Here is a 16,973-nt window from a genome sequence, read left to right as displayed (position 1 = left end):
GTATCTCCTATATATATATTTGTCATATCTGAGACTCAGTCCTTTTAAAAGGCATCTTTCAGAGCCCAGATGTCCATCAACTGATGAACAGATAAAGATGTAAAGATGAACGGATCAGTGATGAAAAGGAATAAAATCTTGCCATTTGCAATTAACGTAGATGGAACTGGAGGGTATAATGCTAAGTGATGTAAGTCAGTCTGGGACTCCTGGGTGGCTCAGTCAGTTAAGTGTCGGATTTCGGCTCAGGTCATGATCTCACAGTTTGTGAGTTCCAGCCCCGCATTGGGCTCTATGCTGACAGCTCAGAGCCTGGGCCTGCAGCCTGCTTTGGATTCTGTGTCTCCCTCTCTCTGCTCCTCCCCCACTCACACTCTCTCTCTCAAAAATAAACAAACATTAAAAAAATTTTTTTAATGTTTAAAAAAAAACAGTCAGAGAAAGACAGATGTTTTCATTCATACGTGGAATTTGAGAAACTAATAGACCATAGGGGAAGAGAAGGAAAAATAAGTTACAGAGAGGCAAACCATAAGAGGCTCTTAAATACAGAGAAGAAACTGAGGGTTGATGGGGGTGGGGAGTTGGCCACTGAGGAGGGCACTTGATGGGATGAGCACTAGCTGTACATATGAATCATGGGAATCTACTCTTGAAGCCAAGACTACACTGTATATACACTGAATGTTAGCTAACTTGACAATAAATTATTTTTAAAAATTTTAAAAAGGCATCTTTCAGGTGTTACTTTAAACTTTACAGAACTGGAAAGCATCTTAGATATAATTGGATCCAATCCTCTCATCTTACAAAGAGCTTATCAATTGTAAAGAAATAAAATTTTTTGCCTTCCTTATTTTTAATATTTCATAAACATATATACATAGTCTTCTACTTACATCTTGACTTAATGCCATGAAACTCCTCTGTAATTCTTTTGCAAACTCCAAGTTATTTGTGACTTCCTGGTACTTAGATACGGCATCCTAAAATAACAAAGACAGAGCCCAACTTTACTGGAAACATAAAGAACCACAAAATTAATTTTCTTATTAAAAATAGTGAGCAGAAAATCTTCAATAAAATGTAACATCTTTACCAGCTGATCTTGATTAAGCCTTTCCCCTTTGTTCATTCGTTCCTGGTAATCATCAAGCTTGCCCTATGTAAAAAGAAAAAAAGAATTATGCCCCACATTTTAAAGTACATACCAGCCTAACCATGCTGAAATAACAAACCCATATAATCCTCTAAGTTTGTCTCAAATAGTGCCCTAAAGATAATTTTTAGTTAACTTCAGTTTAAGTTTGTACACAACTTAGTTTAATAAATAGTGCACTAAAATATGAATGCAGACACTCCAGCCCCTGCTGAATAATAACCAAATTCCACAGTATAAGCCAATGACATGATACAACACTGCTTATTTAGGTTTCTCAAAAGAGATATGCATCAGATGGCCTGCACAAATGGTTCCTACCAACATGGGTGAAGGCCACAATTTGGTTATGATCCTACTTACACAGAAGCATATCAGACATTTTATAATGTTAAATTCTTGTCCCTTCCTCACCCCCTGCCTCACCTCACTTCCTCACTTCGTGTGACTAAGTGATATAAAAAGAGTGTATTTTCCCTGAAAAAAACCCATGTGCATACTGTCTTTGATAGGCCTCATCCATTTCTCTTGAACAACATGATACTCCAAGCTATCACATCACCTATGGATAGTGCATTACTCAACAGCTTTGCTTTCTTTTCTCACAAATGGAATTAAATATGACAGTGGGACAGAATATTAACCTCTGGTTTAAGTCATCTTTTTCCCCCCAACTAAAATGAAAATGTTGGCAGTTTCCCAGGCTACTATTAGATAAGACCCCAAAGAAAAGTATTACTCAGGTAATATAATAGTCAAAAATTCTTGACAATTCTTGATAGTAGTCAAGTTATTGTTTTAAAAGTCAGAGGAGGGGCGCCTGGGTGGCGCAGTCGGTTAAGCGTCCGACTTCAGCCAGGTCACGATCTCGCGGTCCGTGAGTTCGAGCCCCGCGTCAGGCTCTGGGCTGATGGCTCAGAGCCTGGAGCCTGTTTCCGATTCTGTGTCTCCCTCTCTCTCTGCCCCTCCCCCGTTCATGCTCTGTCTCTCTCTGTCCCAAAAATAAAATAAAAACGTTGAAAAAAAAAAAATTTAAAAGTCAGAGGAGCAGGAATAAGTAGAAACCTAAATTAAAAGGGACAAATTTTTAAATTAATATAATCACAATAAATTATAAACATATATTGTTCCTCACCCTTAGTAATAATAAAATTAGCCACGAAACACAAAATCTGATAAAATACATTCAGGGTCAAGAAACAAGTTTAAAAACAAAACTAAAAAGTTGTTTTAGGTCAAATCATCCATTTTCTTTGCACCAGAACCATTAGTCAACTTGCATAACCATTCCACCCTAAATTAAAAGCCTAACAATTCCTTAGTTATCCTAGAGGCAAATAAAACCAAAATAAACATTAAAACATTAAAGGCTGATCCAAGTACCCAATTTTATGCTTAGGTAGACTATTTCACACAATAACCTCCAGCTGAAGAGGTATAAAATTCAAGTCTACCAGTTGAAAAATGCAAGTTTTTTCTACACTGATCTGACAGGCCTAATTCCAAGTAAAAAAGATAAGCTCAACTGTCTCAGAACACTCTCTGAGGATGAATAAAGACATCTCATTCATTTTTTAAAAGGGTAGGCTATTTTAAAGAAAAAAACAAACAAGATTTGCTTTTAATGATGACTTAGGGTATAATAGCACTTTATTATAGTCAGGATTCCTCTATTTAGAAATATACAGATAACAGAAGATATGCGAATGGAAAGAGGGCCTGAAATGTAGTGCTAGTACAGTAAAAATTCTGAATTCACTGCTAGGCAAAAGAAAAACTGCTATTAGCTCATACCTAGCATTTATTATCTTCCTTTTTCATACATTCTTCAAAGAAACTGTTGCTAAATCTAAAATTAATACAGAGTTGAGTGCAGTATATATCCCTTACAGGGTAGAGTTTTACATACCTAGTTTAGCTCTATCATTTAATGTCTTACAAATTTAAAACCATACATGCCAATCAAAATGGATGTCAAATCGAATTCCTAAATCATGATGGTTTATATGTAAAAATATATATGAAAGCTTTTTTAATGTTAAGAATGTACCTGAGTGGTAGAACTATAGGTGGAACTTTTTTCCTTTTGCTTTGTTTTGTACACTTAGATATTCTGCAATGAACATATAGTTTGTAAAATAAAAAAATTATAATTTCATGCTATAAAAAAGTTATTAAGATTGGCAGATTTTAGGATACTGCCAAGACTTTAACCTATAATAATCTTTGAATATGAATCTATATACTATCCTATAGTTGGGCAAGCTACCCTAAAGGAGAAAAGCTCCAAGGGCACCTGCGTGGCTCAGCTGGTTAAGCGTCCAGCTCTTGGTTTTGGCTCAGGTCATGATCTCATGGTTCATGAGTTTGAGCCACACACTGGACTCCAAGCTGACAGTGAGGAGCCTGCTTGGAATTCTCTCCCTCTCTCTACCCCTCCCCCACGTTCTCTCTCTCAAAATAAATAACCTTTAGAGAAAAGCAAAGCTCCAATTTTCTACACAATATCAAATTTAGTATTTATCCAACCCAAACTCTACGGCAGATTGCATTTTCCAAAAATGGCCACATCTGTAGCTCTACATACTGTTCACTGCACCATTAAGAACTAGTCCAATTCCCCTGCCATTGTACTAAGTGGGGTTCAACCAACAGAGTACAGTGGAAGTGATCCTGTACAACTTCCAAGGCTGTGTCATAAAAGCAATGTATCTCTGTCCTATTTGCTAGTCACTAAAAACATTTGGAGTCCCAAGCTATCATTTAAGAAGTCCAATAACCCTTCTCACGGTTTGTGGGTTCAAGCCCCGCATCGGGCTCTGTGCTGACAGCTCAGAGCCTGGAGCCTGCTTCGGATTCTGTGTCTCCCTCTCTCTCTGCCCCTCCCCTGCTCATGCTCTGCCTCTCTCTCTCTCAAAAAATAAATAAAACATTTAAAAAAATAAAAATAAATAAAAGATGTCCAACAACCCTGAGGTTGCCATCCTGTGAGGAGGCCAAGCCATGAAGAGGTCTTATTTAAGAATTCTGGTCAGCAATCCTAGTGTTAGAATCATAGCCCAAGCACCAGACATGAAGCAAACAAGCATTATTAGTCTTCCCAGCTGAGGCCCCAGGAATCATTAGCGCAGAGACACCAACCCCACTGTGTGTCCTATCTGAATCCCTAACAGGCAGAATGTGTGCATAATAAAATGAAGTTTTGGAGTAATTTATCACACAGGAGTAACTGGAACAAGGGTAAAAGAGAAATCAAAAGAAAGGGAAAGCAGCTGCTATGCAAAACTCGGTTTCACAGTACACATCTTCATGAAATACCGTCACCAAAAAATAGGCAAAAGGACTCTGTGCAGCCAAAACAAAGATCTATTTCATTAGAACTCGTACATCTGTTTCTTTTGATTTTTATATTGCTATAACAGGTTTCAAATTTATCAATTCATAACAATTTAAGAGCCATAATTAAAAAAAATTTTAATGTTATTTTTGAGAGAGAGCGTGCGCAAGCGGGGGAGGGACAGAGGGAGACAAAGAATCTGAAGCAGGCTCCAGGCTCTGAGCTGTCAGCACAGAGCCCAATGCAGGGCTCATACCTACAGACTACAAGTTCATGACCTGAGCCAAAGTTGGACATTTAACCGACTGAGCCACCCAGGCACCCCAAGAGCCCTAATTTTGAAAGGAAGGACTGCCACTAACACCACAAGAAATGACAGTTCACTGTGACAGAAGAAATATGTTCAAAAATCATGACATAACTTAAAAATCTCAAGGGTCTTTAACAGAAGATTTTCAAAAGCAGACCACACTTCCTTATATCTGGTAAGATGAATTAATACAGCTATAGTGTCCAATAAAAAAAAATGTTAATCAAATGAATGGAAACTACAGGTCTTTCATGAACATTTTTCTAACCATAATAAAACAAAAGTTTCATTACAGCTTTACATTTGTTCCTCTATATAGCCATTAACACTTGCTATATTACTGTTATAAATATCCCATCCCCTTGTCCTTACCCGACCTTTAAAAAAGCAAGATGCTGAGTCTGATCAAAGTGCCTAATAAACAGCTCTCATTTGAGGAAACTCAAAACTTACTAATAAGACTGCAAAGACAATGAAAAAAGTGTTCTACATTAAAAGGCACTAGGTGTTTTTTTTTTCCTTTGTCCATATAATACAGGATCTCCTGGTTGCTTGGGTGTATAAAGACTTTCATCACCATGAAATTTGAACTAAAGGCACCTCTGTTCACTATTACACATAATTAACTCTACACAGCAGAGACCCTGTTATTAGTCTGCAAGTCAGTGATTTCCAAAGTGTGGTCCCCAAACCAGCAATACATCAACAACAGCTAGGAACTTATTAGAAATGTGAATTCTAGGGGCGCCTGGGTGGCGCAGTCGGTTAAGCGTCCGACTTCAGCCAGGTCACGATCTCGCGGTCCGTGAGTTCGAGCCCCGCGTCGGGCTCTGGGCTGATGGCTCAGAGCCTGGAGCCTGTTTCCGATTCTGTGTCTCCCTCTCTCTCTGCCCCTCCCCCGTTCATGCTCTGTCTCTCTCTGTCCCAAAAATAAATAAAACGTTGAAAAAAAAAAAATTTAAAAAAAAAAGAAATGTGAATTCTCAGGGTACCTGGCTGGTTCAGTTGGTGGAGCATGCGACTTCAATCTTGGGGTTGTTGAGTTAGATCCCACGCTGGGTGTAGAAATTACTTTTACAAAATTAATTTTTTTTTTTTTTTTTGAGAGAGAGAATGAGAGGCAGAGAGAGAGAATCCCAAGCAGGTTCTGGACTGCCATCGCAGAGCCCGATGTGGGATTCGAACTCACAAACCATGAGATCATGACCTGATCTGAAATCAAAGGTCGGATGTTTAACCAACAGAGTCACCCAGGCACTCCCCCACCAAAATTAAATCTTTAAAAAAGAAAAATGACATGTAAATTCTCAGGCACCACCCCAGACCTATTAAATCAGAAACTCTGGGGGCTGGGACCCAGCAATCCGTGTTTTAACAAGCCCTCTGGTTGATTCTAATGTGTGCTTAAGTTTGAGAAACACTAACCTAGATCAAATACACTGCAATTCACTTGTAATAATTGAGTCTTAGAAATAAGAAATTATTCTGAATCACACAACCAATACAAACTGTGACCATAAAACACATTATATGGCAACCTCAATTTGGTTAAAGGTTTAACATTAAACAACTCCGAAAACTTGCTGAATAGTGGTTTTCTAAACCAGCTTATAAATCTATTTAACCTAGTCATTAGTTACATAAGAAAAAATCCATTTATGATCCAAACATTGAAGGGGTACCATCTTCCATTCATAAATACTACTTTTATTAAGTTCTGCATTGTGAGCCAAGCTCCAGAAGTTTAGAGCACTTAAACTCACTGGTGAGTGCCAAATTTTGCACTAGAAACAGAAAGCCTCATAGAAAAATCAACTGGTTTAATTTTCTACCTTTGAAAATGAGGTTGGTTTGCAATCTCAGCTCACTCCTAAGTAGCTTTCAGAGATCTCAAAAAGAAAAAAAAAGGCTGTATCTGCACTAGTCTCATGAGTAGACTACTCAAAGACAAACTTCATTCCTATGGTCACATCCCATCCAAATGGCTTAAATTAAGTCCAAGTAGAAAAACTGTGCATTTGAGGTTAAAATTTGCAGTATGAACTAAATCAATATATAAATAAGAAACTGCCTTTCACAATGATCCAACATGAACTCCGATGAACGCAAAGGGGCAAGGATAGGAGCAAAGGGCTCCACACAAACACAGCTTTTTTTTTTTTTCTTCCCTAAGCTAGAACATGGCTGCCTAACACCTAGTTAATAAATTGGCTGATACACATATCATCCACATAAAATGAACATTAAGTATTTTTTTCTAGAAAATGGAGTTGTTTTCCTAGCATAAAAGGAAATCTTTATCAAAGAGCCTATCACGAAACTGGTAACAAAAACCTGCTCTCTTACATTCTATCTGGAAATAATTATTTAGAAATTCTATTTAGGGCTCCTTTTCAAACTACTGAGCATCCTAAGAGTATTAAAGGTTCACTTATAGCACCACATATGATTAAGATAAAAATCAGGCCATTTCCCAGATTATCTGGTCTCTAAAGGGGAACCATAGTATGGAGATGTGACTATGCCCAGTAAATGTCAAAAGATTATATGTATATGTGGTCCTGACAAATGATTACCCAAGAAGTACAGCCCAGTCCTATCCCCTATCTCCTGTTTCTTTGTTGCTTTTAATAGCTGACAGTATTCACTACGTGACATTCAAATTTAAAATATCAGGTAGCTAACCCTATCAGCAAGGACTATTATCAATCATATTTCACCTAATTAGAAACTGAAAGGGCAGTTAGTAACTTGCCTAAGGTCATAAGTCCCAGAAAAATCATTTGTGCCTCATTACACCCCTCTTTTTTGTCACTCTGGATTCTAGACATTGCTACATTTCATTTTTGCCCTGCTGCTGTTTTCCTCCCTTCCTTTCACCAGAGTAAAAATTAGGTGACTTAATCGCAGTACACCTAGATCTTTCACTCTTCCCAAAGATTTTTTCACCACCACCAAAGTTACTTAACTGAAATGGTTTTTAAAAATTCAATACAGTGCTGTGAGGATGCCAGATGATGAATATCCAGAACAGCTATCCTCCTGAGCTTTCCTTCCTTCCTGTTAGATCTGAAATTTCATAAATAAATAAAGAAAACATTTTTTTAAATTACACAATTAAAAAGAAATAGCAAAGGAGAGACTCCAAAAAACCAAATTCCTTAACTAGACAATTATAAACAGTCACAACAAGAAAGATTAGGAGGGGACAACATCTGAAAAAACTAGCTTAGCTACCCAAGAAACTGTACCTTCTGTTCTGAATTAAGAAGATCTCCACACTGAGACAGAAAATTTAAAAATAAAGCCTAAAATAACAAAAGTAGCAAGAGCACCCATCTAGAAGCTATTTTGTGTCTCCAGGCCAAATAAATCACTTCTCAGTACTGAAAACCTATAGAAAGACAAATGTAAAAACAAAAGATAAAGATTTGTCTTGTCAACTTTCCATAATCTTCAGTGGACTTTCTAGACATTATTTCAAGTCCCCAATCCCTACATTCCCTGTTCTTCACCTAGAAACATCAGTTCTGACTTTGCCCATATAATGGTAGGCAGCTGACTGCCTCCTGTTTACCCTCCACCAGTTCAAATGACAATAGTTGCTAATAAACTTCACAGGAAAGACCGTAAGAAACAAAAGTTTTCTCAATTATAAAAAGGAGGGTAGAGAGAACATATAGTACAATCCATAGATGATCCCTAACAGTGCTCTTCTAATGCTGGAAGACTTCTCATGTAGCAGAAGTCTGAGCTGTTCCAGAAAACAAATATTAAATATTGTGTGGGACAGAGGAAGAGTGGGTTGAGAGGTGACTAGCATCAAGATCTTAAAGAGTTGTTCAAAAATGAAATCGACTTTCAGAGAGAAATGAGCATTCTACCAGGCCCTAGAAGACTGATTAATGCAGAAACTGAATGAACACTTGTCAAGAATGCAGGATTTCTTAACACTAAGAACAGTAAGAGGATGCTAAATTAGGTGTTTTCCTTTTTGTTTTTTATTTTTAATATTTTTTAAGTTTATTTTTTTATTTATTTTGAGAGACACCAAGACAGCAGGAGTGGGGAAGGGGCAGAGAGGGAGAGAGAGAATCCCAAGCAGGCTCAAAGCCTGATGTGGGGCTTGAACTCACAAAACCGCGAGATCATGACCTGAGCCAAAACCGAGGGTCACTTAACCGACTGAGCCACCCAGGTGCTCCTAAATTAGAGGTTTTCTAAGACAATTTGTAAGATAATCTTTCAAGCAAATAAGTAACCAGGAGTTTAACTTGACAAGACTTTTGTCCAACTAAAAAGGGGAAAAAAAGGTAACAGATAATCCTTATTCCTTGTCCATGGTTGTTAATTATGCAGTTAAGCCTGAATGAATGGAAGCAGCTAACCCTAGTAGGAAAACAAAAAAGGATAATTTTGAAGAGTTCCGGCATCACCCACTTTGAATTCTTAAGTCTAAATCTTGCGCATCTGAAAAACAAATGATTATCAACAATCTTAACAAGTATCTTTTGAATTATTAGTTGCTTTAACCAAACTACTCAGTAGAATGAATATAGTATATTCGTTACATGAATGATTTAGAAACTCTATTCAGAGTTCAATGTAAAAAGATGAGAACTGTAATTCACTTAAAATGGAGACCAAAAGGTTTTTTCCCAATGATTAAAGTATATTTCAGTTATTTCTATGGCTAGATAACAATATTAAGGGAAATACAATGAAAATTTCTAATCATTTACAATGGTTCAAATACAAAGAATCATCTATTCTCCTTCCTAAGACTATTTACAAATTGTGCTTATAGCACCAAGATTTTAGAAGTGCTCAACTTGCAGGGGGTGCCTGGGTGGCTCAGTCAGTTAAGCGTCCAACTTCCGCTTAGGTCATGATCTCAAGGGTCATGGTTTCAAGACCCGCATCAGGCTCCGTGCTGAGCTTGGAGTCTGGAGTCTGGAGCCTGATTCAGATTCTGTGTCTCCCTCTCTCTCTCTGCCACTTCACTTCTTGGGCTTTGTGTGTGTCTCTCTCTCTCTCTCAAAAATAAATATTTTTTTAAAAAAATTATAAAAGTGCTCTACTTGCCTAATCAACTCTACTCGCTTAAAAAATAGATCAAAAGAAAATTCTTCAGGAAAAATTCCATCTCAGTAAAAACACTGAAGTAAATAGCTCTGTACAAAAAGCATTTTCTCCCTCATGGATTAATCCGTCTTAACAGGATTTTACTGATGAAGCTACAAATATTTCTATATAATGATTCAGTCAAACTAACAAATATTTAGCATTTACCATGTGTAAGGCCCAATATGCTGTCATTCATACTCCCCAAGGAGCTTAACTACCTATTTAGAAAAACACATAAGGTAAGAGCATAACACAATACAAAATGTCAAGGAAGTGTAGAGACAATAGGTAGTACAGGAAGTTAAAGGAAACAGCATCCTTTAGCTGAGCACAGCCAAAAAGCACACCTTCCCTTTTCCTCAGGAAATATGAATTCTGAACTCTGCCCAATAAAGTCTCTGTCATGTATGTTTTTACACTCATACTCTATCCAACAAAAGCACTGGTACAGCTAGGGGGAGAAATAAAGAAATGAGCAGAAGCCAAGCAATTTACAATTCCAACTTTGGCTGATACTGTCTCTTCTGCTACTCCTCTTACTCTTCTCTACTGCTTACATACAATTCACTGCCACCAGAAAAAGGGGCCAATCACTAAAAAAATATCCAAAGCCTGTAATACAAGAATACGGAAAGGTTGACACACCTCCTACTGCTTTACTGGTAACACTTTTCCCAAATTATCTGGTCTACGACATACCAAGCCTGCATTAAGACGGACCAGTGTGCATCAGGGCTTACTTAAGCACAAAGAGAAATATCAGAATTTAAACTTTAAAAGTTCATTTCATTACAACAATACAGATGTCCCAATGACACCTGATACAATGGGGCTTTACTTGTACTGTTTTTCTCAAGACCCATTACCTGGACAGCCTAAAAACACAATTTAACAAGATACTAATAAAGGTCTAACAATGAAAAAATAAAAAGCTTTTTCCTTTTGCTTTCAGCATTTTAAAACAGAGGAACTCTAAAATTAAAGATTGAAGTTAAAGCCTTCACCTGGTTCTACAGTATTGGCTTAAACATGAAAAATACTTATGTTGCAGAACATTACAAATTCTAATTTTTCCCATAAAACCAGAGACCTTAGAATTCACTCTTTCCAAACTGGTTGACTTTACATGGGCATCTGAATGAACTCTTCCATAAAATGAATCAGAATAAATTCTAAGATGACTTTAAGGCCTTAAAAGATCTTAGATTCTATTAACAGTATAACAATAAGATCAACGCCAGGTTGTTATAATTTTAACCTCTGAAAGAATTTAATTTTTTTAAAAGATGAAACAGTACTAATCTTCCTCTCCTCCTAAATGTAAACTAAGGTACTAATTACATAAAATTATAACAAACTGTATGTTTAATCTCTAAGTCACACAAAATGTATTCTAATACAAATATTTGCCACATGGGAATTTTCTAGAGTAAAATAACATGGTCAGGTTAAACCAATTCATTCTCATTATAATACTTGGGATTCTACTCTCATGCAAGAAAAACATACTTATAATTATTACACGAGGAAATTCACATCTTTTCCTTTTTAAATTCAAATTTTAAATACTTCTCTTTCTCTCTCTCTCCCTAACACACACACACCCACACCCACACCCACACACACACCCACACCCATACCCAGGCAGGCAGGCAGAGAGAAACAAATGAAGCATTATAAATGTTTGGGTTTTTTTTTTTTTTTTTTCCTGTGACAAGGTGAATGCAAAACAAAGTAATCTTGCCCTCTGCATTGCAGAGAAATAGTTCATGCAACCAATGGGAGAAGCGGATACATCAGCAATTTCAACTGTCAAGAAAAACTTCAGATGTTAGCCCCAAGGAAAGATTTTACTTATAAAATAGTTGAGAATGTTATTATTTCAAAATACTTAGCAAAGAAATTCTGTAGAAAAGCTGCATTGAAAATTCTAAGTAGAGGCACACTGCAATGCTCTAAAAAGAAATGTTATCCTAACAATGATAGCATCTTTTTTCAGTAAATTAACTAAAAAGATCTAAAGAGCAAAAAAGACTTGAGAGAGTAGATGAAAAACAGTACACTTTGGCTATCTGTCTTGGTCACATATTGGTTACAAAGCTGTCAGACTGCTCTGCAAGAGAACAGTGGTTAATCTTTCACCTACCAAAATCACTAGTGTCTAAACCTATTATACTTACAAAAAGCATAAAAATTTTAAATGTCATCTATTTAAACATCCTTTATTCTACATCAAAACTGATTACATCTCACCATATAAATAAGCTCTCTCTTCAGTGAAAATTAAAACTTGGTTTCAAAATAACATCTTGCCTACCCTATAGCCCCGTTTTATACCAACAAACTGATGAAGAAAACTTGGCAATTTCTATTACTTATAAAAATTAAAAGATTTGTAAATGGAGTTTTGCACTTGATTCTTTTGATTATAACTGCATTTCTTCTGTTTGCTAAGCATATACATAGTATAGTCTTTATAAACCCAAATTTCAAAAACTACCAGGCCATTTAGTTGCATTACATAATAGGATCATATTTCATTAATGTTAAGCATGCATTCTTACTGAACAGATGCTTAGCTTTCTTCTAATGGCTTGACTTATCAGAAAATTAACAAATACTTTGTTTTTTTAAATGAAGTACAATAAAATTACTGCAATTCTCCAAGTCTTAAACTAAATGATAATACATTTCTAGTAGTAATTTTGGTCAGGACACTGGATTTTAGAATCCATTAAAAAAGAGATTTTGGGGCACTTGGGTGGCTCAGTTGGTTAAGTGTCCGACTTCAGCTCAGGTCATGAGTTCACGGTCGTGAGTTCGAGCCCCACATCAGGCTCTGTGCTGAAGGCTTTGGAGCCTGGAGCCTGCTTCGGATTCCTGTCTCCCTCTCTGCTCCTCCCCAGCTCCCACTCCGTCTCTCTGTCTCTCTCTCTCTCTCTCTCAAAAATAAATAAAGATTAAAAAAAAAAAAAGATTTTGTCCTGAAGACCGTTATGAATAGGTCAAGTCTAAAATATAGCTCAAACAGAAGTTGCTAAATGGACTGAAATAAAAAGAAACCCAGTTATTTATAAATACCATCTTCCTTTACTGCAAAAAGGTTTATAAAGATTCAAAACTGACTTGTAAAGTAAATCCTATTTTAGGTTTATTAGAAATGCTCACTACTGAAAAATTAATCATGTTTTGAAAAAAATCACATTTTCATACAGTAAATCTAGATATAGAAAAAATGCAATACAAACTAGAAACCAGATGTGCTTAGAGGAAAATCCAAAATCCTTTAGTCTCTCAAAAAGTAAAACTTAATTTCAATAGTAGTTAGGTCACAACATACTGCCAACTTAGCTATTTAACAAGTAGGTAGCTCAGTCTGTGAGTTACCAAAAAGCTTACCTGTAATTTGACCTTTCTACTACCTAGCACTCAAAACAATGAGAAGACCAAAAAAAAAAAAAAAAAAAAAAAAGACGAAATACTTCTGTTACTTTGTGAGGTTTTTTTCCTCCACCATTACAAGAGAACTTTTCAGTACTTACTAGCCTAAGTCTGTAATTACTTTCTCTTCTATGGGGGTGGGGGTGGCAGGTGTTAGGCAATGTATACAATATAAACACATACACAGGTGACCTGTCATTGTTCAGGTCCTCATGGGGCTTAAAAACTAATTTTTTTCCATACTCATTTGGAGCACTAGAATCAGTCATGTCATAACTAAATTGGTTGCTAATCAGTACCTGACTTTACATTAAGGGCTTTGAAAAATTACTTTTCAGTCCTTAAAATATGAATATCTACATTTATATGTCTATAGTTAACATTTACTACATCATTACTATTTTTGATTCCTATCCTAGAAGAATTCTGAAAATTAAACCACTCAGGAATCAACCAGATTGACGGGATTTATTGTAGCAAGAGGTTTTAAAAAGATTCCTAAATCTTGATTCAGATGGCAGACTCAGAAGATACTGGCCTTGGGCATGCTTATTCCAATACGTATTTAAATGCAACTACTTTACAAGTAAAATACTTTTGTTGCTTTGCTGATATTGATTCATCTATTACTTTTATCATTTATAATAAACTACACTTGTTTATCAAAATAGAGTATCACCAAAAGGTAGGAGACATCCACAATTAGTGCATCTCTCGATTTCAAATAAAAGCTAAGAAATTCAAGTAATATTCCCAGTAGAAAAAATGAGACAAATTAGTATCTAATCTAAAAATGTCTTTTAAAACTCCCAAAAACTATAAAATCAATTAAACAAGCAATTAAAGTAATTAAGGCCTAAATGTCACCATTTTCTTCAAGTTATTTGGCCCAAATTTTAAATAGCTACTATCTCAATCAACATCTTAAGTAACACTGTTAGGTGGGTGACTAAATAAACATTCTTAAATGACTTCTTCAAAATTCAAGATGTTTTATAATAGATGTCTTACTAGAAGCAGACAAACGAAAGTTATCCAAGCAGAGTTATTTTTCTTAAGGTAAAAGGCAAAAAGTTTGCATAATAGTCACAGATGTAATTATCCAATTTTTCATACTACTGATTTGCTTCTCCCTTTCCACCTCCAGTCTTACTGAAGGTGGAATTATTCACTCTGCAGAGACCCTTTCTCTACATATGTACACACCCACACAGGCAGGCACACACACACACACACACACACACACACACGTGCCGCTCCAAACAGAGTTGGTACACTGTCCTGCACTGAAAGCATAAAACAAAAGGCCTACTTGAAGATACACCTCACGGTGTGACCTAGAATGGCAAACTATTGAATCCAAAAAATTGTGGGTGTGGCTCGACTGTTTTTCGGAGGGGGGCGAGGAAGGCCAGCCGGGGCGGCTGCCTGGTCTCTGCCCTCCCCCTCTGCTTTCGCTTTGTGCTCACAATGCAGCTCCTGTAAAGCGCTTCCCTCTCCTCGCAGCCGCCGCCATGTTAGACGCTCTCTCCATGTGCCCGGAGACCTGGCGATCCCCTCGGTCTAACACGGACCCACGCCCCCCAACGAATCTCGATCGTGGCCGTCTCCCTCCCATCCCTCTCTAAAGTCCCGGAGGGGCAAAGAGCCGCCGCAGAAAATCTTCTCGGGATCGAGTTGAGCTTGAGGCTCAGGGGGGCACCTAAACAATCGAAACAAAGAAGGAAACGTGGGGGCGCCCATCAGATGGGGGCGGGGGGGGGTAGCAAATCGAAGACACACTCAAAAGGGGCCTGACACAGAAGCAATTCTGGGTGAAATCACACTTCTCTCCCAAGAGAGGTGAGGGCACACCGAACAGGCCTCAAGTACACGGTAACCGAGCGGACCAACCCCACGACTGTAGGACGTAGGCCGCCCCAACTCCACCAGGCGGTGGGTTGAGCCCTAAGCCCCCTCACCGGGACCCCTTCATTTCTCCCCGCTGGCCCTCGTCAAAGAAATCGGGCCTCGGTGACGGAGGGAAGGGTATCACACGGCTAAGTCTGGCGACAGGGCAGGCCCCCGCCCTTACACATCCCACTCCCAAAGGCCAAGAAGCCTGGCCCACTGCCGGAGGAGAGTAATAAAGCGGCCAGGGCGGGAGGGGGGGGGGAGCGCCCCGTCCGGGTCAGGTGACAAGCACCTCCCCTAGGAGCCCGTTTTCAGGGCTCGAAGCTCCGTTTACAGAGCAGGCCGGGCGTGGGGGGTGGGGATGGGTGGAGGGGATGCGACAGGGACGGGAAGAGGGCAGGCCACAGCAGTCAGGATTGGAGCATCAAACCCTCCCTTCCCCGCCAACTCCTGGCACCTTTTTCTTCTCCAGGTTCCGAAGTTTCTTGTCGATCACCCCGAGGATCTGCTTCATGGCCTCGGTCTGGACAGCGCCGGTGCCGGTTACGGGGTGCTGGGAAGCCGGCGCAGCTGCCCCGGCCCCTGCCGCCGCCTCACTCCCGGAGGAACCCGACGGGGGTGGCGGTCCGGACGACTTGCTGCCGCTTCCGCTGTGGCTGGTGGCCGAGGGCATCTTTAGACCGTGAGAGGAGACAAGAAAAAGCGGGAGGAAGGACAAGAGCGGCGAGTCAGGCGGCGGACGGGGCGAGACGCGGGACAAAACGCGCAGCGGGCGGGAGCCTGCGCGAGCGGGTGGGGGTGGGGATGGGGCCAGCGCGCGCCGCGAGGGCAGGAAGACACCGCGGACGCGCGCGCGACCCGCCAGCAGGGCACCCCGCCGGGCCTCGCACCGCCCCCCCCCCCGGCCCGCCCCTCCCCCGCGCAGGCCGCCGGCTCGGCCTACCAGCCCCGGGGTACCGAGGCTCGCGCCGGGGGCGGGGCCTCGCAGAGCCGGCCGCCAACGGCCAGTGCAACGGTCCCCGCCGGGGTGGGCCGGCACTCGTCGCCTGGCGAGGAAAGGAGGGAGGAGAGAGGTTGAGGCTGAGGCGGAGAAGGGTGGAGAAGGGCACTGGAAATGACCGGGGGAGGGGGGGGGCGGAGGGGGAAGGGGAGACTTGAGGAGCAAGCCCCTCGAGAAGGTCCAGCCGATCCGGAGGTAAAGGACACTCGGGGCAGCGGCCCTCTTCACCGTCAGCGCCTCGGTCCGGGTGGCGCTCACCGTGCGCGCGCAGAGGACGCTGGAAATCCCGAGTGGGCGGCTGAGGGGGCAAGGGTGGCTGTGCGTTCCGGGCAGTGTCGTGCACTCCGTGGGCGCAGGCCGCTTCGCCCTATCCCCGCTGCACCGAGAGCCGCTGCTAGTGAGGCGGAGAGCCGAGAGCGGGAGGGACTTAGCCAGCCGGCCCTCTGGGGCGGAGGGGGCGGGAGAAGCTGCGGGCGGGGGCCTTCGCGGCCGCTCGGGCTGCCCGACGCGAACGCCTGTGGGAAAGGGCCCACCGGGTCTCCTACTGCGCCGCTCTAGCCCCTGCCCTTGGGGGGGGACGGTCGATCCGCGCAGGTCGGGACGGCTCCGGGAGGGGTGCCCCAGCGGAGTCCTGAGTTTTGAGCGAAATCAAATCTAGGGTCCTTCAGGCGAAGTCGCTTGACGTCCAAACGGGGACAATAGGTGT

At 40.4% G+C, this 16,973-nt stretch overlaps 1 protein-coding gene across 2 annotated transcripts in view; it reads right to left on the bottom strand.

Annotated features, from left to right (window-relative positions):
- Positions 1 to 16,672, bottom strand: part of CAPRIN1 (cell cycle associated protein 1) — a 38,122-nt gene extending 21,450 nt beyond the window's left edge. Inside the window, exons 1-4 of one of the 2 annotated variants that reach the window (XM_047072532.1) lie at positions 16,526 to 16,672; positions 15,725 to 15,940; positions 1,100 to 1,162; positions 900 to 986 (exon numbers count right to left, since the gene is read on the bottom strand). In XM_047072532.1, the coding sequence (XP_046928488.1) occupies positions 900 to 986; positions 1,100 to 1,162; positions 15,725 to 15,940 (366 nt within the window). In that variant the 5' untranslated portion in view covers positions 16,526 to 16,672. The remainder of the gene's footprint in view (positions 1 to 899; positions 987 to 1,099; positions 1,163 to 15,724; positions 15,941 to 16,525) is intronic. The other variant, XM_047072530.1, reaches the window with a different exon arrangement.
- Between the last annotated feature and the right edge of the window lie 301 nt (positions 16,673 to 16,973).

The sequence above is a fragment of the Lynx rufus genome, unplaced genomic scaffold (genome assembly GCF_022079265.1).
Source record: "Lynx rufus isolate CCGP_SWC_20201006 ecotype Redwood Valley unplaced genomic scaffold, mLynRuf1.p SCAF_9, whole genome shotgun sequence".
Lineage (NCBI taxonomy): Eukaryota > Metazoa > Chordata > Mammalia > Carnivora > Felidae > Lynx > Lynx rufus.
This window is presented reverse-complemented; position numbering and strand designations above follow the sequence as displayed.